The sequence below is a fragment of the Fundulus heteroclitus genome, chromosome 19, assembly GCF_011125445.2.
Source record: "Fundulus heteroclitus isolate FHET01 chromosome 19, MU-UCD_Fhet_4.1, whole genome shotgun sequence".
Classification (NCBI taxonomy): Eukaryota; Metazoa; Chordata; class Actinopteri; order Cyprinodontiformes; family Fundulidae; genus Fundulus; species Fundulus heteroclitus.
The window spans coordinates 33,908,829-33,931,746 of NC_046379.1; the positions used below are offsets into that span (position 1 = coordinate 33,908,829).

Sequence of the window (22,918 nt, forward strand, 5' to 3'; positions counted from 1 at the left end):
TCCTACCCTCATCTATGGTCACGAGCTTTGGGTCGTGACCGAAAGAACGAGATCCCGGATACAAGCGGCTGAAATGAGTTTTCTCCGTAGTGTGTCTGGGCTCTCCCTTAGAGATAGGGTGAGGAGCTCAGTCATCCGGGGAGGACTCAGAGTAGAGCCGCTGCTCCTCCACGTCGAGAGGAGCCAGTTGAGGTGGCTCGGGCATCTGGTCAGGATGCCTCCTGGACGCCTCCCTGGTGAGGTGTTCCGGGCACGTCCCACCGGGAGGAGGCCCAGGGGAAGACCCAGGACACGCTGGAGGGACTATGTCTCCCGGCTGGCCTGGGAACGCCTTGGGATTCCTCCTGAGGAGCTGGCCCAAGTGGCTGGGGAGAGGGATGTCTGGGCCTCCCTACTGAAGCTGCTACCCCCGCGACCCGACCCCGGATAAGCGGAAGAAGACGGACGGACGGACGGATGTACTTTGTGTGTGGTTACGTTCGGGTTCATCTAAAAACACGACAACCACGAGCAGATGTGTCACAGGTATGATTGTTTTGCACACAAAAATAGTTTTATGTAGTATGGTATAGGGCTGGACGATGTAGAAAAAAAGCTTATCGATTAAAAAAAAATGCATATTGATCGATATCAATAATTATTGAAAATATTTAAAACCATATTTTATGTGCAGCTCTGCCTGGACATTTTATGATATTGCTAAGTGATTTAATTTTAATAAAGAACACAAAAAAAATTCTGTTATGGTTAAAAAAGTTGGAATTCTAAGAAAAATAACTTAAGAGACCTGAGTTATGTTATTAAATAAAGACTTTATTATTAAATAAAGACCAAAATAAATATACCAAATAAATAAATAAAATAGCCTATTTAGGTGGGAATAGTACACTAGTTACTTTCATAATTGAGAGGCTGACGCAGGTCCGAGGTTGTGACGTGTAAGGACGCAGATTGAAGCTCATTTTGCACTGATTCTCGGCACTCGTTGCACAATTTAGGGAGCGCTGTTAGAGAAAAACTTGCATCCCGGAACTTTATATCGCGGACTTTATACCTCACGGAGTGGCGAGTAAATGTTTGAAGCCAGGTTTTTTAACTGCAGACAACAGCAGCATGTCCGCGGTGTCGCGCAGGGCTGCATAGCTTGCGCAGCAGCGCGAGCGGCTGAGCGGCTTACGTGATGAAACAAGTTGGTTGCGTTACCAGACTTTGTTTTTACCGGTTCCTTGCAAGTTTTACAAATCACTGTGGTTTATTTCTGCCAGGCTGGCGAACTAGTAAAACCCCGTTTTGGGACCGTTTCCTCCGCCACTCCTTGCTGCGACATATTCACGTGCTCTGTGTTGTGGTTTGAGAGGGCGGCGCTTTGTGACGGCGTGCCTGGGTCCGCGATTACGATTAGTCGAGAGGAAGTAGTGACTGTAGCATCAACTAATATGATAGGCTGAAAGGAAGGAAGGGAAACTGTTTCTATCAAACTTTTATCGACCCTATTTTTTCCTATCGAGCCACACGTCTATCGATTGATATATATTGTTATTGAATTATCGTCCAGCCCTAGTATGGTATATCCACAGTAAAGTCTTCCACCATAATTTGAAATGTCTTGGCCCTATCTAGGAAACCTACTCAACCTCAGAAATGTCCAGGACTTTGTTTCCAGAACCCTCAATTGTACCATAAGTACAGAATATCTCTCCAGAGGCTGAGAGTACCAACAGACAACATTTGGGGGAAGAGCAGGTCATTAATTTCAAGAACAATATATGCATTTTAGCTTTGGATCTTATTTCTGTTGTTGACTTTAACAATCTCTGTGCTGTATTCACAATAGACACTTCTAGATTGGCGATCTCTGTGGTCCCAGCAACACAAAGAGTATGAAGAGTCTTTGCTAGCAGACCAAGAAAAAGTGACTTACCATTTTTGTTATCATCATTTGTTGTTGCTGCTGTTGTTGTTGTTGCTACTCACAATTTTTTTTTCTACCAGGAAAGGAGAAGACAGTGTTACAAGGCCTGGGAGGAAAGACGCGTAAAAGTAAGAACTATTACATTTATTGGATGATAGTTGTTTATGGATTCCCAAAAGGCTTTAGTGCTCTTGTTTTAAGCAATTGAAGAACGCCAGCAACGACTGGCGGTACATGAAGAACCATCAAGTGGGCTGCTTTTGAAGTTCAAATATCTGAACGGATTTATCACAAAGAGAACTTTCAATGTGTCTGACCAAATCCAGGTAATGTGTTCATTCAGAGAATGTATATTATTTAGTTTTGAAGTAACTGAAAATGCATTACCCTTTTTTTTAAAGGTCTTGTTTGACTTTGTCGGACAAGATGAAATGGCAAGTGAAATATTCAGTGTTCAACAAGCAACATCATCCACACCAATTGAGAGTACCTCATCAGGCTCACTTATGGATCATGGCATAACAACATCTGCAACTTTGTACGTGCTTTGGATTTCAACTGCAGATATCGAGGTAAAGTAATTAAGTCCAAATCTCATACAATGTTGTCTGTGTTTTTTTTTTTTTTTCTCCAAAATGTTTCAATATGCCGCAACTATACTTTTGACTGAATCCCAGAAACGAGAGCATATAACACCAGCAGTATTTCCCGCAGCACTATCTTGGCGAGGCGGCCGCCTCACCAAACTCGAGCCACCTCCTCCGCCAGTCATCCGCGCAAAACTTGTTCCGGCCGACAACTCACCACCTCGCCTAAGCAAATTTCTGCGGGAAACACTGACCAGTATCATCTTCTCTGCATTGGTTACCAGATTGTTATCGGATTGATTTCAAGTCTTTCATTGGTTTTTAAAACTTTGCATGGCCTAGCTCCAGCTTATCTTCAAGACCTTCTTCACGACCATTCCAGTGCTAGAACACCTCGGTCAAATAATAAATTGCTCTTACATATTCCTTGGACCAGACTGAGTGTCAGCGAATAAGAGTAGCATTCGCTGTCACTACTCCTAATCTTTGGAACAACCTACCTTTAAACATAAATAAAATTGACATTGACATGATTAGGTTTTTGTTTTATTTTGCTTAGGAAAGGTGTCCAGTTCAGGCGAAAGAAGTGCTGGAACAGTCACTGTCTTCTGTCCTAAGTCATCAGACATCGCTTTCTGACCAAGCACTGAGATCTTTGTCAGCCCAGTCACCACTGGCCCCAACATCTCCTCAAGTGCTGTCGACCATGCCCAACTCCTCAGAAACATCAACTTGGTTCTCCTCCTGGGCACCTGTGTCTCAGCCTTCCACTCAAGTACAACTCATTTTGCCGTCTTCTGAAGTTTCTTTGGTTGCAACCTCAAGGCTGCCCCTCTCCCCACACTCTACCCTGACTCCACAGGTGATTATCATTGAGGACCAGGCACCAGCTTCTCCATTAACTGAGCAACCTATAATTCTACTGGAAGACCAAGAAGAGTCACCTGAGTCTCCACAACATCCACCAGAGTTGCCTTTGGATGAGTGAGTCAAAACTGCATATTCTGGCAGTGTCTTATGTAATTAATTTTGACAGTTGCAAACCATTGTTTACTCCAACAATACACAATAAAATATATTTTCTTTTTACAGAACAGATCTTCAGACTATATTAACAAAACTATACAGCAAGGTTGATATGACTTTCTGTCCTACAAGCAACCAAATAAATGTGTGCAGGGACAGGATTTTAGAATGTAGCCTGCATGCCTTTAGAAGACGCCGTTTTGATCCAGCAGCAAAACTGGATGTTGTTTATGTGGATGAAGAGGACAACGCTGAAGGGGCAGTTGATGAAGGTGGTCCCACACGAGAGTATCTAAGACTGTTAATGAGGGCCATTCATCAATCGAATATCTTTGAGGGGCATGACAATGACCGGCATCTAGCTTTGGACACTAGTGGTCAGTATTCTCCCCCCCCCCCCCCCCCCTCCCTCCCCTCAATTGGTAAGGATGGAAAATTGTCAAATAACATTTTTTTTCTTAAGCGCTGGAGTTAAAAATGTACAACTGTATTGGAAAAATGATATCAGTCTGTTTGGTGCATGGAGGCATTATTTCTTCTCTCAGAGGCTGTATGACCACATTTGTGGAACATTGTCTCAACCTACCCTGGTTGAGGAAGTTGTTAACCATTCATTCAGACAGCAGTTGATCAAAGTAAGTATCAATTTTAAGAATTTTGGATATTGATCATAAGATTAAATTCAGTTTCACATAATTTTTTTTCTTTTTAGATTCAGGATGCAAACACAGTCGTGGAAGCAAACGAAGCCATCATGCTGGCTGCAGATACCCTGAGCATTGTTGGCGCATTAAGGCGTGTAACTACTCTGGAAGAGAGGAACTCCCTTGTGCAATCTGCTGCAGACTTCTTTGTAAATGGCAGAGTGTGCACTGCATTGCAACAGTAAGCAAGATCTTATTTTTTTCTATTAGAAATCTTGGTGTATTCTAAAAGTAAGACCGTATTCTCATTTCTTAAAGGTTTGTGGAAGGTTTGGAGACTCTTAATGTGCTAGACGAGATTCAGAAAAACCCTGCTGTCTTTCATGAATTATTTGTCTGTGAGGAGAGCCACTCTTGGCACGGGACCTGTACACACTTTTCCAAGTGTGTTTTTCTGTGCAAGGCAGCAATAAAAGGAGGATAGAAAATCAAACCATATGCTACTGGAGAGACTGGTTGGTGGATATTGAAGGTACATTTATTGTGATACTGTAAGCACAATCGGTATCAATTACATTTTGTGACTGATTCATCACCACTGTCCAAAAAGAAGTATAGTTTGAGTATAGAGGCAGACTTTTTAAACGGCTAGTGACAGGACCAAAAAGCAGTTAAATTACTAGAAAAGTCTCTTTACTGGAAAGTCTTTTAAAGCTGCCTTCGAATTCAATTTATTTTTATTTATATTGCGCCAATTCATGAAACATGTCATCTCAAGGCACTTTACAAAGTCAAATTCAATCATATTATACAGATTGGGTCAGATTATACAGATTGGTCAAAAATGTCCTATATAAAGGAACCAGTTGATTGCATCAAAGTCCCGACAAGCAGCATTCACTCCTGGGGAAGCGTAGAGCTACACTGGGTGCGATTTGCCAGGGGGGATGGGGGGGGGGGGGATTTACCCCCCCTCTGTTTGTGACGTCCCCCCCTCTGGTCATTCATGTTTTATCCCTGGGGGATATACACCCCCCCCCCCCCCCCCCCGGTCTGAATTTAAAAATGTATATAAATTAGGGCTGTCAGTTTTAACGCGTAAGACCACAACGGCAAAAATTTTTTGTCGCCGTTAATTGCGCGTCAAAACACACACACCGTTCCCTAATGTTTTTTCCCCGCCGCACTCTCCGCTGTAGCAAAACAGACCCGGATCACTGTAGCACAGACTGTTTATTTCATGCGACTTTGGGCTTGTTTTATTCTAAAGGCGTTGCAAATTTCAGAAGTCACGGGTTGCGGTTTTTTGGGGCACGTTTCTAAAAGTGAAATTGCTTATTTGGGCTCTAAAATAAGTGACGAAACAGCGGTTATTAAGAGACCTGCCTGCACTAGACACTTTGTATCCAGCTGAAATATCCCTCCGCCATAGGAGCCGACGGTAGTAAAGGCAGACAGAGCAACTCTGTAGTTTATGGTGCAATAACAGGTGATGACTGATGAAAGTAGAATACTTTGTGCAGATCACCATTTTGAGCAGACATTGGTTCTGAAGATCAGTTTTTAACATCCTGAGAACATTGCAGAAACCCAACCCATAAACCGCACTTTAATGCTTATTATTTTTTTCTCTGTATTTGATAAACTAAGGCTGAATCACGTTGCCAAACGAAGAACCTGGAGTTACTAAACAGTTGCTAAACAGTCTCATTCAGGGTATTAAGCTCCTGCAGTTGCAAGCAAAGTGTAAGACTGGAATGACCTGGAAATTTAAAACCTTTTTCCAGGCTTAAACTGTATGAATATGGATATAAACAGCAAGCAAAAATATTGTTGTTGGTGTGAAAGCTCAGAATTAGATGTGTGAAAGAGAGAGTGAAAAAACGAACAATAAAACGTATGACTTTATTGAAATGTAAAATTTTTATTAATGCCTAATACCATGTCTATCTTTGTTTAAGACGCAAAAAAATATATCGGCATGGTATTTATTTACAAATTTATTTACACATTGTGTAAACATCAGGGCGTCATGATTAGTCATTTAGCCATCATAGTCCAGAGTTTAACATTTGGCACTTGGATGCTTTCATTCCAATTCTCAAAAGTGCTTGAAAAATAACAAAATAAAAATATTTTTTGTACAAGCATGTATTTTATTAGTGTCATTTATTGCAAAATTGCATATTAAAATGCCCAAACAGGCTATTACACTTTTTAGAAATAAAAGGATAAAACATGCAATTAATTTGCAATTAATCTCGAGTTAACTATCGACATTACGTGATTAATCGATTCAAATAAAAAAATTTAATCGTTTGACAGCCCTAATATAAATACATGTCTTGTGTCCTTTACGTTTGTTAATTGAATTTTTTGTTGTCTGTTTTTAAAGAGTATTATTACGTTTTCTGCTCAAAGGGGTTAAAGTAAAGTAATACCCACTCCCAAGTCCAGACAGTAGATGGCGCAAGTTTAAAAACAATAGTCTAACCTACTGGATCTTTACCTGACTCCGCCAGATAGATTTGCTCCGCATATCCATCTGGAAACCTTCCGTTGAAGTAACTTTGGGAAGGGGCGAAAATACTGGTTAGCTGATTGGCCTATGTTGGTGATAGACGGGCCAAATGAACCAATCAGATTCGTCGTCGCTCTGTTACGAGCGACGACGAAAACACAACCACAAGCCAAGCTACTCTTGCTGCTGCAGGTAAAGGCTCGTTAGCTCAGCAAAGAAATACTCTGTAATTCCGATAAAACTTGCTCGATAGCCACGCTAACGCTAGTTTCATCGGCTGAAGCCGCCATGTTGTTTAGACTGAACTGACGCGCTTCTCGTTGCGTCACACCTCAACCCGCCTCAAAGCCAACGCTGATTGGACGTTCGTTTGGTGAACGGCTCCAAATTTTCTTTAACGGAGAGTATCCAGACTGATCTGCGAGTGAAACCTTGAAAGCTCGCGAGATCAGGATGGTCTCACGAGGCTAACTGGATCTAGCTATTTACCTGAAAGAGCAGCTGCTAGCTAACCAAGTAATGAATGAGAACGTGTGGCAGCATGAACGTCAACAAAGTATTTTTTCATATTTCGGCCTGAAAACTTAACAGAAAAGGTCAAGAGTAGATGACGGGACAAACAGTCATGGTAATGTTACAGGACGAACTTTGGTGGATGATGATTTGCAGGCAGCGTCACCAGACAAGAAGCAGCAGCAGCCGTTTTCTCCACCCTCCCGCCCAGGACAGGTTACATGCTGTCTCCAGCCAGACAGCATGCAGGCCACATAACCTTGTTGTTATGTTCATTTATAAAACACTGGAGCTACAGGGAGAGTCATCCGCATTGTACATGGCTTTGCTGCAATCCCTCATACTGAGCAAGCTTGGAGTGACAGCGGAAAGAAAAACTCCCCATTAACAGGGAGGAAAACCTCCAGCAGAACCGGGCTCAGTATGAACGGTCATCTGCCTTGACCGACTGGGGGTTACAAGAGACAGAGTAGAGACACAACAAGAGAGACAAAAAAAGCACAGAAGCACACATTGATCCAGTAATCTGTTCTACATTAGATGGTAATAGCAGGTGAGCCGTCTTCTCTGGATGATGTCACAGTTAACAGAATGCCAGACCAGGTGTGTCTACTATGAAGATAAAGAGAGAGAGCTAAAAGTTAAAAGCTGAAATAACAACAGTCATTTCAATGCAAAACTGGAGAACAGTAGAACTCAGTAGAGTGAGATAAATAGGCCCTGATGTCCTCCAGCAGCATAAGCCTATAACAGCATAACTATAGAGGTAGCTCAGGATAACATGAGCCACTCTAAATTGTCTGTCTTTTAGCAGTGAATATATATTGGGTAATTTGTTGCATAAATGCATACTTTTACATACTATTTACAATGATCATACTTTGTCATGGTTCGTCTTCAAAATGTTTAAGTTATTGATTTATATTTACTAACAAGAAATGCATTGTCATCACCAATATAACAAGATTGAGAAGGAACAAAGACAGACATTTAACTCATTTTCTTGCATGTCTTTAAGGGTACACTGGATACCTTATAACAAACAAAATGTTTGTTATAAGGACACACAGTGTCCTTATAACTTGACTGTGTGTCCTTCAACATTTTGTCTTTCAGAAGGAGAATGCAGTCCCATTACCCTTGAAATGATACTGGAGTTCGCTTCTGGAGCATCCAAGGTACCTCCACTGGGCTTTCCCCATCGTCCACAAATTGAATTCCTCCATGAGGCTAACAAAGTCTTCCCAGAAGCAAATACTTGCCTTATAGTACTCCGCCTTCCTGTACACCCAGACTATGAGTCTTTCACAAAGTACATGACAGATGGGGTGCTGCAGGCACCTACCTTTGGTGTTGCATAATCAGCTAATAAGTGTAATAAGCAGTTCTTTAAAAAAAAGAGTTGGAATGTTTTGAAGCAAATTATAATATGGTTAATGTAATAGCCAAACTTGGAAAATATTGAACTGTAAATACAATATATATTTTTTTTTGTTGTTGCAAAGAATATATGTCTTATTTAACACTTTTTTAAAAACAAAATCAAATTCTAAAAAACTCAAAGGGTCAAAAAGATGCATTTGAAATGGGGGTTGGGAGATACTATTTATTTCTACATGAACATTTTCCAAAGTAGAATTTTTCATTGTTCTTTCCCTCTCCAGAATGTATATTTAATTTGTCATGTCTTTAAACACCATAACATTTTATAATTAAATTTGTAAGGTTACCTACTCAAGTCAATTCCGAGTTTTATTTGTAGTAATTGTATCTTTAGAACAATGCATTTGATCAAATGTTCTTGATGTTTGTCACTCCTCAAACATAGTGACATGTACTTAAATCAATAAAGCATTTGCAATTTCTGCACAACCGGCCTGGTATTTCTCCTTCAGATCTGAAATATGATTGACTGCAAGATTAACTGACTGAAGTTGCTGCTGACTGAGCCTGGTTTGGGGTGGTTCTACAATTACACTAGGAACCTCTTCAGCATCAGTAGTTGGTAGTGGCCTAAGGCCATGCTGTTGCAGAAGTTCTTCAAGAGTTTCTGGTGTGTTGGAATTTTCACCAAACACGTTGTTAGTTGCTGTGCTGTTGGCTCCCATGTTTGCCAACATCCTTTCAGTCCAGATTTGTGTTGGTGTTTTATTGTTTTCGGTACGCAAGGAATGGTGGTTCCACGCCTCTCTGAATTGTTCTAGTCGGCTTTGAATCTCAGGAAGAAAAACTGTGTGAAGAGAAAGTTTGTTCACGTCGTTGCTAGGATCCAAGAGAGCTGAATCTTCAAGAGTATAAAACGTGCAATAAAATGGTTCCAGAACATGTAAAAACACATCCCTCCAAAGACGCTCAATTCTCTGATTATGGATGGATTCCCCAGTTAGATGACTCCAACGTTCAATGCCCTGAAGGAGGTTCATCACCAGTGCCACTTGCACATCCTCGCCACCATGATCTGACCTCACTCTTGAAGGTAAGCCATAGAGGCCTGTTGCCTTGAGAAAATGAAATAGCACTGTTGAGGCGCGATTGTCTGTGCTACAGTTCAAGTAAGTAATTAGGCGAGAACATCCATCGATGCCACCATGGACCACAAAGCCCCACCTAAATGGAAATACAAAAAATATATGAGTAATGTATGCAAATGTGTATAGTGAATTTGGTTGTAGGACATCTACTCTGAAAAACATCCTTGATATTTTCACATACCTTATGAGATGCATGTTGCCATTAATATGCCATAAACTGTTGGGATATGGCACATGATAGACACGTCGAGACACTGCACTGCTCCACCTCCTTGCAGTTGCCATTGGGTTGATTCGAGCCATCATGTCATGGACCTTACGCCGTGGAACCACTAGTCCTTGTGAATGCAACAAGCCTCGCATCATCTGGTTCAAGGAAGGACATGTGGTCTTACTATTTCGAACCACCACAAATTTTAACATTATGAAAGTAATCTTTTACAAATTATAGGTTTCAGATTTCACATCTGGTCATAAAATAAATATTTTTTTTATCATAATTTGTAACACTTAACATTTAACAATAAAATTATTAATATCCTGCACCACCACTGTTGAACATATTACTTGTTCAGAAACTATATTTAGATTACATATCTCAGTCCCAGAATTTGGATACAGGGATTGAAGTTGTCTGATGTTAGTTTCAAGGTCTTCATCAGTCACTGCAGCCAACCTTCCCCTGATTGGTACACCAAGTGCCTTGGACTTCTTATAAAGAAATGATGTTGAGCATCCAATGATGTTTGCCATCCTCTTGACTGTGTGTCCTTGGGCCAAAAGAAAGTCGATCTGATCTCTTGTAATATGAATAGCTGGTCTACCTCGACCACCTAAAATAGAATCATATTCAAATGCCTAAGCGTAATGTTTACTTTATGCATCTGTTTTTCTCTGTCTGTCTATATCTGTTTAGAGGTGTCCCTGTGTCTCCAAAGGGTGAAACTATGCATTTCACACAATGTATACATTTATTTTGATATACATATTTTTCTGTTGCAAATACATAAACACAAAGCTTTAAACTTTTATAGACGCTGGAAAGCAACTTAAAAGTGTGAATCAGACATGAACCGGTGGTGCGCTTTTATTTTTAGAGGAGCTAAAGGAGGGTGCTGTAATGCCTTTTGCCGTCTAGCATGTCAAAATCAAGAGCTAGCTGGCTTTACTATAATTTCCGAAGAAGCAGATAACTTTACCACAGTATAAAAACTACATCTGGTTATTACCTGAACTGGCCCGGGCTGTGGAATATTCATTATTTCCAGCTTGGACATGGGTCGATAGTAGCACTTTCAGCTCCTCTAAACCGTTTTTCAGTGCGTTGTGAGTGTCGGCCGAAAGTAAATCAGAAATTCTTTGCAAATTTCTTAGGCATTCTCCAATAACACGTTTTTCGCGCTCTCCGCATATCCCATAATGAAAAGCTCTTTCAATATTGTGGCATTTTCTCACAATTTTGTCCAAAACTTCCAGCGCCATTGAATCTTTAAGCAATTGTTTGGACAGTTTACAGCCAATAAGGGGCTTACACGCAATGTCTTATTTCAGATATCTCGAACGTAATTCTGACTAGTCATAATTACGTTCGAGATATCTTAAATTACAATTACGGATGTGTGACGCTTTCAATGACGAATCCGGTGACGTAATTTGAGATATCTTGAAAGGAATTCTGGCTAGTCAAAATGTAATTGAAGATATCTTGAATTATTATTCTTCCTAGTCAGAATGTAAATAAAGATATCTTAAATTACCATTCCGGATAGTCAAAATGTAGTTTTCTCTAGTCAAAATGCAATTTAAGATATCTGGAATGTAATTACAGATAGTCAGACCAAACCGAATTTATGTTAAAACGGCTTGCCATATATTTATTATTCTTCCTAGTCAGAATGTAAATAAAGATATCTTACATTACCTTTCCGGATAGTCAAAATGTAGTTTTGTCTAGTCAAAATGCAATTTAAGATATCTGGAATGTAATTACAGATAGTCAGACCAAACCGAATTTATGTTAAATCGGCTTGCCATACAGAGCTTGGGCTTGCGCTGTCAGGTGAGGAAGCTTGCTGACATCAGTCTGGCCAGCTGCCTCCACTTCCAATCAGCACCAATTAGAAGCTCCACACAGAGACTCAGAGTAAACAATCTATATATCTATATCTATATATGTATGTATGTGTGTGTGTGTGTGTGTTTTACAGCATACATAAATTCTGTCAGAATATTCAATTACTTTTAACCACACTAAGAATATTTAAATGCACTGAACCACTTGTTATAATAGCTATAGCTTTAAAGTTTTCAGAAAAAAACAACGTGGAAATTAGTTCAATAATCAGCGAGTATAGTTGACTAAAATTGCTTCTGCACCTGGGGTCCGTTCTTCGTACGTCGCTAACTCAGTTAGCAGGATTTCATTGTTGAAAATTTGGCATGATCTTGGATCGTTTGGTTCTTCGAAAGACATCCTGCACTTGTTGTCATAGCAACATATGCGCCAGCTTAAGCCTGCTCGAGAGCAGGCTTATTTCATGTAAACAAGATTAGATCACGGCTGTATAAGCGGAGGAGATAGGGAAGTCTGCCGTAGCCATGTCCATTTTTACGACTGCAACCTGTTGCGGAAGGTGCAAGAATAATTTGCAGAGTTTTTCGAATTAATCGCGTATTGCGCAATAGACAGGATCCTTTAGCGCAGCGCAACAGTGTAATTGTAGAGAGATTTTTCTTGGTGGCTGTTATAAACAGACAAACACATCATTTAACAGTGGCTTTTAAAGAGGAGAAAGTGATGTTGGAGCCATAAATCTAAAATATTTAAGTTATTTGAATGATAGTTTGCTTTTTATTTTTATCATATTCAGTAAGAAGATTTGTTCGGGCCATTTTATTGTGAAGTTTAGTTTACTTTGAAAGGCTTGCTTCCTGTCGAGCCGTATATTGTATTAGAAAAAACTATGGATGGGTTATTTTGAGGTGTTTTAATTAATGACTCAAATTCGGCATAACCTTCCAAGCTCTTGTTCTGCTTGGGAAAAAAACTGTGGGCGTTCTTTGTTCATGCTGAACAGCCAATAGCAGCGCTGCTGATCAATGTTACTACTATCGATACATTTCCCCTTTTAAACAAACGCACGAACGCGCAGTTGTCTCAGATAACTCAATCCAGTGATACTAATCGTAAACAACAGGTGTGTTTGAAGAACCCAATTAGCCGGATCATGATTAGCCGGATGAAATCATCTTGGATGTGTCAATTGATCTCGGATGTTTTAAGCAACGTACGAAGAACGGACCCCAGGGGTCCGTTCTTCGTACGTCGCTAACTCAGTTTGCTGGATTTCATTGTTGACGATTTGGCATGATCTTGGATCGTTTGGTTCTTCGAAAGACATCCTGCACTTGTTGTCATAGCAATATGTGCGCCAGCTTAAGCCTGCTCGAGAGCAGGCTTATTTCATGTAAACAAGATTAGATCGCAGCTTTAGAAGCGGAGGAGATAGGGAAGTCTGCCGTAGCCATGTCCATTTTTACGACTGCAACCTGTTGCGGAAGGTGCAAGAATAATTTGCAGAGTTTTTCTAATTAATCGCGTATTGCGCAGGTTCCTTTAGCGCAGCGTGACAGTGTAATTGTAGAGAGATTTTTCTTGGTGGCTGTTATAAACAGACAAACACATCATTTAACAGTGGCTTTTAAAGAGGAAAAAGTGATGTTGGAGCCATAAATCTAAAATATTTAAGTTATTTGTATGATAGTTTGCTTTTTATTTTTATCATATTCAGTAAGATTTGTTCGGGCCATTTTATTGTGAAGTTTAGTTTTACTTTGAAAGGCTTGCTTCCTGTCGAGCCGTATATTGTATTAGAAAAAACTATGGATGGATTATCTAGCCACGGAGCAATACAGTTTTACCGTTTAAACTGTGGATGACTTGGAAAAGGAAGATTTTCATTTTTTATGGATAAAGATTTTTTTTTTGTTAAAATTCCCAGTTTGCACGTGTCCTTTACTTCCCGTCTCTAAAGAATGACACTGAAATTTGGATCTCTTGACATAACAAGTGCCTTTTTAAAATAAAGTGTAATAATTAAAGGCCACCATTTTGTAGAATATTCTTGTATTTCACTTTTACTTGTCCCCATGTTCTAGTGGGTCCCGTGGAGGCTCTGATATAAAAGAACAAAGTAAATATGAAATTATTAAAATGCAAAAATACATACTGTAGAAAGTGATAGAAAAATCTACCATGGACAGTATTTACGCATTAATTTGTCTGCTGCTTTTTGCCAGCCCTCTCCCCTGGCTTTAACAGATTTTTAGGTGTTTTAATTAATGACTCAAATTCGGCATAACCTTCCATTAAAAGCTCTTGTTCTGCTTGAGAGAAAAACTGTGGGCGTTCTTTGGCCATGCTGAACAGCCAATAGCAGCGTTGCTGATCAATGTTTCTACTATCGATACATTTCCCCTTTTAAACAAACGCATGAACGCGCAGTTATCTCAGATAACTCAATCCAGCCATACTAATCATAAACAACAGGTGTGTTCGAAGAACCCAATTAGCCGGATCATGATTAGCCGGATGAAATCATCTTGGATGTGTCATTTGATCTTGGATGTTTTAAGCAACGTACGAAGAACGGACCCCTGGTTAACACATTACATTGAGCGGAGTTGTCGACCGCCCCAAGATGGCCCCCCTAAATCTCATCAGCGCCTATAGGCGAGAGCGGTCGATGCGGGGTCTAAAGTAGCAGAGCTCCGCTGTCAGGCGGAAACAGCTCCACCTGCCCGCATCTTCCTCCTCCTCCCCATAGACGTAGACGCGTCGTTGGGCGCAGGTTCGCGCACGTCAACGTCACCGCCATATTGTATGTGGCAGAAAAAAGTTAAGTTCTGTTGTAGTGAACGCGGATCAGAGAAGATTCCTGTGCTGCATAGAAATGTAGTCGGGCTGATTTCACTACTTATATCTGCCTTCTATAAACTAAGGCTGCACCATGTTGCAAAACTGGACACACTAAAGCTGCAGGGTGGCAACCCTAGGAAAAAGGTGTGCAAGACCATTCTTTTTCAATGTTTTTAGCTTGCATACAGCACAGACTATTGTGTTTAGACATAGATGTGCACATATAGACAATAGGACAGTAAAGTAATAAAACAAACATAAAACATAAAAGTGGTTATATTATGAGAGAAAACGTCATATTATGAGAATTAAGAGGGAACATTTCCAGAATAGTAACAGTTTGGAGAATTATTTCACTCCTGGAGTGAGAGAGCCAGGTTAGATTATTTTAATAATTTTTATTATTTACGAGAATAAATTCAAGATAATGAAGCTAAAGGGAAACGAAAATAAACTTGTAATATTATATTATTTATTATTATTCTTATTTATTATTATTATTAATTATTACAAAAATAAAAATATTACGAATACAAAGTATATTCTGAGATTAAAGTCCCTCTGATATTGTTTAAGTGACTGAGTAAGTGCAGATTTGCCACATTTAACATGGCGGACGCTCTGACGCATCGCAGCATAGACAGAACCCACCCAACGACGCGTCTACGTATATGATGTATGCCGCAAGCTACGTAGTGCGGAAGTAAATTACCCTCAGCTGCGGATATAAATATCCATCAGCTGACGTGGTACGAAGTTCTTGTTGGAACAGCGCTTGAAATTCTTGACTTATGAGAACAGCAGCTCGTTTAGTCTGTGCTGTGATTCGTATAATTTCAGTGAAAAATATTCGCTTTGTCTGGACGTAAAGAAGATTTTGTGGTGCTGACGTTAAACTCTACAGCAACATAGATGGCGTTAGCTGAGGAAGCCAGTACGCCGTTCGTTGGGCTGTCAAACGTATCCATATCGGAAGAAATACCGGTGGAAGGGAATATTACTGTTCCCGCCGGCCCATCCACAAGAGACGATGCGTTTTCCACACTGGACGAGCCGGTAAAGGAAACTATTCTGCGTGATCTTCGGGCGGTGGGAAACAAGTTCTTCCATGTGCTGTACCCAAAGCGGAGTTCAGCTCTATTGCGGGATTGGGACCTGTGGGGTCCTCTGCTGCTTTGTGTCACGTTAGCCCTACTGCTTCAAGGTGGCGCGGCCGACAGTGATGACCAGGGAGGACCGCAATTTGCCGAGGTAACCAAGCTTCTTTTATCATTCTGCTCATGGCCGGATCTAGAAAAATATTTCTGAGGGTTGCAAGAGAAGAGCAATAATTTTTCAGGGGTTGCAACATGCAACAGACTCGTATAAAGCCCCGCAGCATGGGGACCGTGCCAGCCCTGGACTGGAAGCTGGGATTTTGTTTTTTACCTGAAGTGGCCAACTTTGAATTATTCCTATCTTGATTTGTCAATCATACAATTCAGCCAAACAAATCAACGACTGGAGGCAACATGGTAACCAATTACAGCTAGAGAGGGGCGGGTCACTGAGTCACATTTGTAGCCTACAGTTGTGCTCACCGTCGTTGGTGTGGTGTGGATATTCGGGCGTATTTCCAAACAAATACAAGAAGTGAAAACGAGAGCGAGCCACTGATCTCTATTTATTCTCTGAATATCCGATTGGCCGTTGGTAGTACACGTTGCCATGAGGTCACCAGCCGCCATACTGGTACTCCTAGTTAGAACCAGTCGGAATGTAAACAATACGTGTGCTACAGCATCGAACAACAATGCAAGGATTTTTCCGATTTTTCAGGGGGGCTTAAGACGTTTAAAATAAAGATAAATTCATCACTTTGACACACACTTGCTGTTTCAGTAGATTACTGTAATTTATGGTAAAAAATAGACACATTGCATATTCAGTATGAAGTCTATACATCATGTAATATAACATATACAAATCATCACAACAAATTAGTACGTTAATGGAGCATAATACTGTACGTAGATATTAAGAATATTACACACACCAGGGGCGGATCCAGGATTTTTCAAAGGGGGGTGCGCACCCAAGGGTCATGGGGTCGAGACAATGTGAGGCTAAATTACCAAACAATGCCATCTTTACTGGTTCACACTACCCTAATTATTCATCTAAGGGTTTTTAATTGATAATAATTTTAATGGTTGAACATAAGTGGAATTAGCATGATTACCTTATTGTAATTGAAAATATTTTTTTAAGTCAAAATCTTGTGCTTTTTACAGCATGCACAAGGTTAAAAGTAGTTTGAAGAAAAAATTATCCTTATCAACAATTAACCAAACAAAGATTTTCTTTATTTCCAGAAATGATATTTATACTGACAATGAAATAAAAAGACCCAAGGACTAAAGAACAGTTTGGTATAGTTCAAGTGATAAAGGATTTTTTAACATATTTTAACAAGATAAACCATGTTGAGAATTTTTTTTTAAAGTAAGTTAAACCAATGAACATGTTCGGTGAAGTTAGGCCATAAGCCTATAATAGAACTGTAAGACTTGACAAAGAATATTGTTCTCTTCTACAACACCTTCAACTTTATGATGACAATGATAATGGGTTTATGAATGTCAACCCTCTAGGATGCTTCTGGGCAAATATGTCTATGATTTTGTTGATGTCTAAATGAATGTCCTTGTGGACATACATAAGTAGCAAAGCCACAAACCTTTCCTTTCTCATTGTTGACCTCAGCAAAGTTTTCACTGCTTTAAGGCCTGAGTTAGCACGTTCCACAGAAGCACTCCTGACAGGTATAACTGACAGAAGGTGACGAATAGGGGTGGGTATTGCCAAAGAAGTCACGATTCGATTAGAATCACGATTCACATGCCACAATGCGATTCTATCATGATGCATCACGATACTTGAATTATTGCGATGCATCGCAATGCATTGTGATATTTTCACTGAACACTGTTTGAAAAAAATACAGCCATTACCAGTGGCTGACAGGCTGTGTATGATCTGGATAGTGTCTTCAATTGATACATAACTGAAAACAACTGAATTCATACATATTTGTATTTATTGAAACGACTTTTGGAGGTATTACCATGAAAATCAATATTACTGTTACTGGACACAAATATTACTATTACTGGAGTGGACACACGGACAGAAAGTGCTTAGGATTTATAAAACTTAAAATAACAAAATAAAGATAATCAGTGCCGTTTACATGGCCTCAGTGGTCCTTTAAACCAATGAAATTAAAACATTCAAATGTTTGCACGTGTAGATGTTGGGGCTAGCTTGCAATCGAATGTTTGTTAAATCAGTGCTTGCGGCGCTCGCGGCTCTTGTTTTTCTGGATGGCGCCTCTGCATGTGTACCTTTTTTAAGTTTGTTGTGTTCCCACAGTATTTCATTATGATGTAACAATGTTTGCAAATTGCGTGCGTCATATCAATTTGGTTTTGAAAAAGTCAAAATGTGTCGAAACATCTGACTTGAAATGTGAGGGAGCCGGGCGAATGTTCTCAGTCTCTTCCATGTTTTGTTTATGAATGACTCGTCGCAGTATCTCACGGCCAGAAATGCTTGTGACACAAGGCAGCGGGCGTCAACACATCCGCAGCGACATCTACTGGACTGGAAGTTGTATTCCACTTGTTTTTTCGCCAACCATCCATTTTATTTATTAGTTTTTTTAATTAATAATCGATACTTGGCGTCAAGAATCGATTAATTGGATCGCAAATATTAGAATCGCGATGCATCGTCATGACGATTATTTTGCACACCCCTAGTGACGAATCATAGAAATGTTTGGGTAGCACTTCATATTTGTTATCCATAGAATTTAAGGGAGAGAGCTGGGTTTTTCCACTGATGATGACCACTTTGTGTGCCGCAACTTCACTTCCTGCCTGAATGTTGATCCTGATGGTAGATCATCTTTATATGATGTAAAGATCTCTTTCTCACTCTCATCGTTCATCATATGCAAGTTGCTTGGCAATAGTTTTAAGCCTTGTATGTTTTCATAAAGGTGACCATTCTTAGTTTTAACAATAAAACTCATGTGGCACTAAAAGGTTTAGATCAGACAATGCACACTACACAATAACTATTGTATGCGTGTCAATGTCCACTATTTTTTTTTACTTTACATTCTTTTTTTCAATACTTTTAAAAAACTGCAACAAAAATTTAATTTTCATAACGTTACCGTTATTTGAAAAAGTTTTCCTGAAATAGCATTACTTTACAACTTTACAGAACTTGTGAGAACTCAATGTTTTCTCATTACCAACATTTTCTAATGATCATCATACATTTTTTCTGTGGGGAGAAAATAAGATTAAGGTTGATCCATACTCCAATCTGGAAGGTGGCGGTAATGCACCAAAAAGTTGTTTGCCAACCACTATTAAAAAAAGAGAAGAAGAAGAAGTCGTAGAAGAAGAACAGGCTCGTCACTGCGCGCTATTATCCAAGATGGCCACGACCGGTGCGGCAGAGAGTGATGGATTAATGGGGTACCGCGCGCAAGCTATTTTTAGAAACACAACGTCACATCACGTGGTACGCAGTGGGGCAAACTCCGGAAACCCGCCGCTGTTTTGCTGTAAAAGAGACGTGCGTTAGCCTAGGTTTTACTCGGTAAACGACTACTTTTTCCAAATCTAAAACCATGGTTTTTAAACATTGTTGCTATGGAACGAGCAACAGCGACTCGAGTTACGCTGATCGGCCGCATATGAAGGATGTTTTCTTCAAGACTGCCAAGGAGAAATGTGTGCGCTGCGTACACTGGTGCGGTCGGCCTACATATGTAGCAAGCATTTTGTCGGAGGAAAGGGCCCAACCGAAAAACATCCTGACCCAATTCCAGCGACATCAAGTAGTGAACAGGTAAGAGTATTTTGGTGGCCAACATGTTAATAAAGTAGCGCCTGCTACCATGATCGCATATAGGCTGTCATGGTAGCAGGCGCTAACATGATAGCCTGCTACCAGGATAGCTTACTCAAAAACATTTCAAATGAGACAAACATTAAACATATACCCATTCCTGGACGGTGATTGCAAACAACAACAAAAAAAAAAACGGCCGACGCTGCCATTATCGCCGCGCAGGAAAAAAACAACAAAGCTTACCGTTCATCAACTCGGCCAGTTTTCCAGTCTTTTTAAGCCCTCGAACCTCAAGCCATCGTTTGAGCTGAAGGTTGGTGTGTTCTTCGACAGTGCGACCAGTAAACCGTGTGCCTGGGACATCGTCTTGGGAAAGTTTAACGGCTGTAAAGTCGGTCATATCGCTGGTTCTGTTGCGCTTGTAATAGCTGGGTTATCCGTGTGTTCTCTCCTGTATGCCCTACCTAAGCGGCAAAAGGGGCGTTGCTCTTGAGACGGTGACGTCACGTGCGCGGTACCCCATTGGCGATGGTGATGGAGTTTCATGGATTTATCATCATCATCTGAGAGTGATTTGGAATATATAGAAGACTTTCTTGACAGCAACCTGATTTTTGACAAAATCCAGCCGTACCAGTTTGAGGCAAGGAGACCAAAAAGGAACGATGTGAGTTGAATCTGTCTGCTGCGGCAGCTGTCTCCTTATTTTTGTGATGTTTTTCCACTTTTACCCGATGTATTGCAACATCAAACTGCCATGCATGTGGGTATTGTTGATTCAACAATAGCTCTAGAAAATTTCAATGGTGAAGTCCTCTGGGAATCCGAAACAATTGTTTATCGCAGCTGTGTAAGTGCAGTGCCTCTCTGCTAAGAAACAACACAGGATGTCACTTCAGGCCGTCATTACTGCCCATATTTGGGCACTAAATGCCGCCCCCAGTATCGGTGACTGCGACGACAATTTATGCCTGACTGCGACGACAATTTATGCCGAGCCGGCGTCACAGTGCGTTCTAAATGACAGGTACTGGCTATTAATCTTAATTCTATGAAGGATGTTTAAAATTTCGGGCTCTTTAAAAAATACTTTTGGTCTCCAAAAGGGGGGTGCGCGCGCCCCCGCCTGAATCCGCGCCTGCACATACACACTATTTGATGTGCCAAAAGTGCTAAATTGATGTACATATAATATACATGTATTAATTACATTGTTTTGGTAATTACAAATTACAAATAATTTCAAGATTTTACATCAAGCTATAGTATTTTTCTATTTACAAATTGTGCATGCATGATACCATATACTTTTATGCTGTCTGTGCATTAGCCTTTAAATCTGACATAGATTTACAATACAGCTAAATTAATGAACCAATTTAATCACTCCACAGAGCTTCAGTTTCTACACTAGCAAAATCACATAAATTTGCTAAATGGGCAACATCAAATTAATATTTTGCTTTATGCTCATAGTAACAAGAAATGCACTATTATTCTTCAATGTCCAAAGATTCACATGGAAACTCCCAATAATAAGAGACCACTCATGGTTAATATATCTTCTCATTGTAGAAAATGCAAATACAAGATTTGCATACTGCTATACACATACTCAAGTGTACATGTATATCTATACATTACATACACAGCATGTGTATGTACACAAACACATTTCTGCCTTTAATAATATTGCAAGTAACTACACACGTCGGCTTGTTTATTACGTGAATCCATGACAGTAGGGAGTATCAAGATGGTAGCCAATGACTTCAAGTTTTCAGCCAATCGGATATCCAGAGAATAAATGGAGATCAGTGGAGTGAGCAGGAAGCAGTGCCCTTTATTTTGGTTGGGAAAATCAGCACTGGAGTAAAATTCATGCTAGGAGGGTTAGCTACAGCAGCTACGGCCCCTCGGCCAAATTGAAAAACTTGAGTTTCTGGAAAGCAGAATAAAACTGCTTTGTTGTGATCCTGTTACTGTAGTTACCTCTTTTTGTATGAATGTTTACTTCAGTCGGTGTTCAGCCTGACACCAGTGCTTGTTTACCACAGTGCTATGCTTATGTCAGACTTTTGAGTTAAGTGAATGGACCGAGCACTACATTCGGTGTTTCCAGCCCAAACACAATGTAAAACCTGCCCAACTAAAAAAAAAAAAAAAAAGGGGGGGGGGGGGGCCTCCAAATTTCAGCTTCTCCTGGATTTATGTTTAAAGCATGAAATTATTAAGCACATAATAAAGAATCCACCATTGGCAAACAACTGCACTGAATCAACAAAATAACATTGCACAGACAAAAACTACAATATCGATCTATTGATCAATCGATCGTAAATTTTCCAGTCATTTGACACTTGTCTTATTTTTTTTTTTTTTTATATCTCTTATTCCAGGTCTTTGTCATCATTTGGTTTGGCTCCATTGTCATCACTCTCAACTCCAAACTCCTAGGTGGGACCATCTCTTTCTTCCAGAGTCTTTGTGTGTTGGGATACTGCATTATGCCTCTGACAATGGCCCTAGTTGTGTGCCGGATTGTCCTACTCAGTGGTTCGGGGATGGTGAGCTTTGCTGTGCGACTGGCAGTGGTGACAGCATCTTTTGGCTGGTCCACCTTTGCTTCCACGGCATTCCTCGCAGACAGTCAACTTTCCAATCGCAAAGCGCTTGCAATATATCCTGTGTTTCTCTTCTACTTTGTAATTGGGTGGATGATCTTGACGTTTTCACCAAGAAACTGATAGAAGAATGTTTTTGTTAAGTGAGCAATTGGAAAAAAAAAAAAAGACGACTGGCTATGTATACCTATACATTGAAATGGAATTAATTCTTACAGGTCAAGATTCCAAACCTTTTAGACAAAGTCAAAACTGTGGTTTAGCTAAGCATAAAAAGTTGATGGATATATCTTTTTCTTTTTTTACACGTCTTGCAATTAGATGGTAGAACAATACCTGACTTTACATGTTTCTATGGGAGTTTAACTTCTGTATATTTTACTTTATCATTAAAATTATCTGAAAAATGGGATGAAGTTATATTGTGGTTTTCTTTCTGTCTCTGGCTCACTCAGTGTGTTACGTCACCTTAGTTTTTCATCTGCAAAAAAGGTTAGTTGCAAATAGTTTTTATGATTCCTAATTCATTTCTTTTGCATGGTGTTGGATATGGCATCATGTACTTTCTTCACAATCAGTATAGTATGAGAGAGAGCCACATGAAATTTGAGGTTTATAAAGGCCCCTGGGAGAGGGGTGCAGATTGTGGAGCTGTGAGTGGAGAGTGAGCTTGTTAGGTTGTCCTGTGAAATCAACTATGAGGGACAGAAAACAAATTATCTGGTTTC

General features: G+C 40.1%; 1 protein-coding gene and 3 long non-coding RNA genes across 4 annotated transcripts; all 4 read left to right on the top strand.

Moving 5' to 3' along the window:
• The first annotated feature begins 1,520 nt into the window (after positions 1 to 1,520).
• Positions 1,521 to 2,472, top strand: LOC118567049. Its single transcript, XR_004933443.1, has 5 exons — positions 1,521 to 1,743; positions 1,835 to 1,912; positions 1,993 to 2,040; positions 2,114 to 2,238; positions 2,314 to 2,472. It is a non-coding gene; the product is annotated as an uncharacterized LOC118567049 (long non-coding RNA).
• Positions 2,473 to 3,065: 593 nt separating this feature from the next.
• LOC118567048 lies at positions 3,066 to 3,723 on the top strand. Its single transcript, XR_004933442.1, has 3 exons — positions 3,066 to 3,274; positions 3,362 to 3,483; positions 3,592 to 3,723. It is a non-coding gene; the product is annotated as an uncharacterized LOC118567048 (long non-coding RNA).
• Positions 3,724 to 3,957: 234 nt separating this feature from the next.
• Positions 3,958 to 4,547, top strand: LOC118566985. The gene is made up of 3 exons (XR_004933420.1): positions 3,958 to 4,160; positions 4,238 to 4,410; positions 4,488 to 4,547. It is a non-coding gene; the product is annotated as an uncharacterized LOC118566985 (long non-coding RNA).
• A 10,800-nt stretch (positions 4,548 to 15,347) lies between these two features.
• Positions 15,348 to 22,602, top strand: yipf6 (Yip1 domain family, member 6). Its single transcript, XM_012859567.3, has 2 exons — positions 15,348 to 15,903; positions 21,966 to 22,602. Exons 1-2 carry the CDS (start codon positions 15,565 to 15,567, stop codon positions 22,311 to 22,313), a joined length of 687 nt encoding a protein of 228 aa, XP_012715021.1. The 5' UTR covers positions 15,348 to 15,564; the 3' UTR covers positions 22,314 to 22,602.
• Positions 22,603 to 22,918: the final 316 nt, after the last annotated feature.

Bases quoted from the DNA above. Each gene is read 5' to 3' on its own strand.
- yipf6 (XM_012859567.3), top strand. From the start codon at position 15,565: ATGGCGTTAGCTGAGGAAGCCAGTACGCCGTTCGTTGGGCTGTCAAAC. The intron at 15,904-21,965 runs GTAACCAAGCTT...CTCTTATTCCAG, and splicing joins GAGGACCGCAATTTGCCGAG to GTCTTTGTCATCATTTGGTT.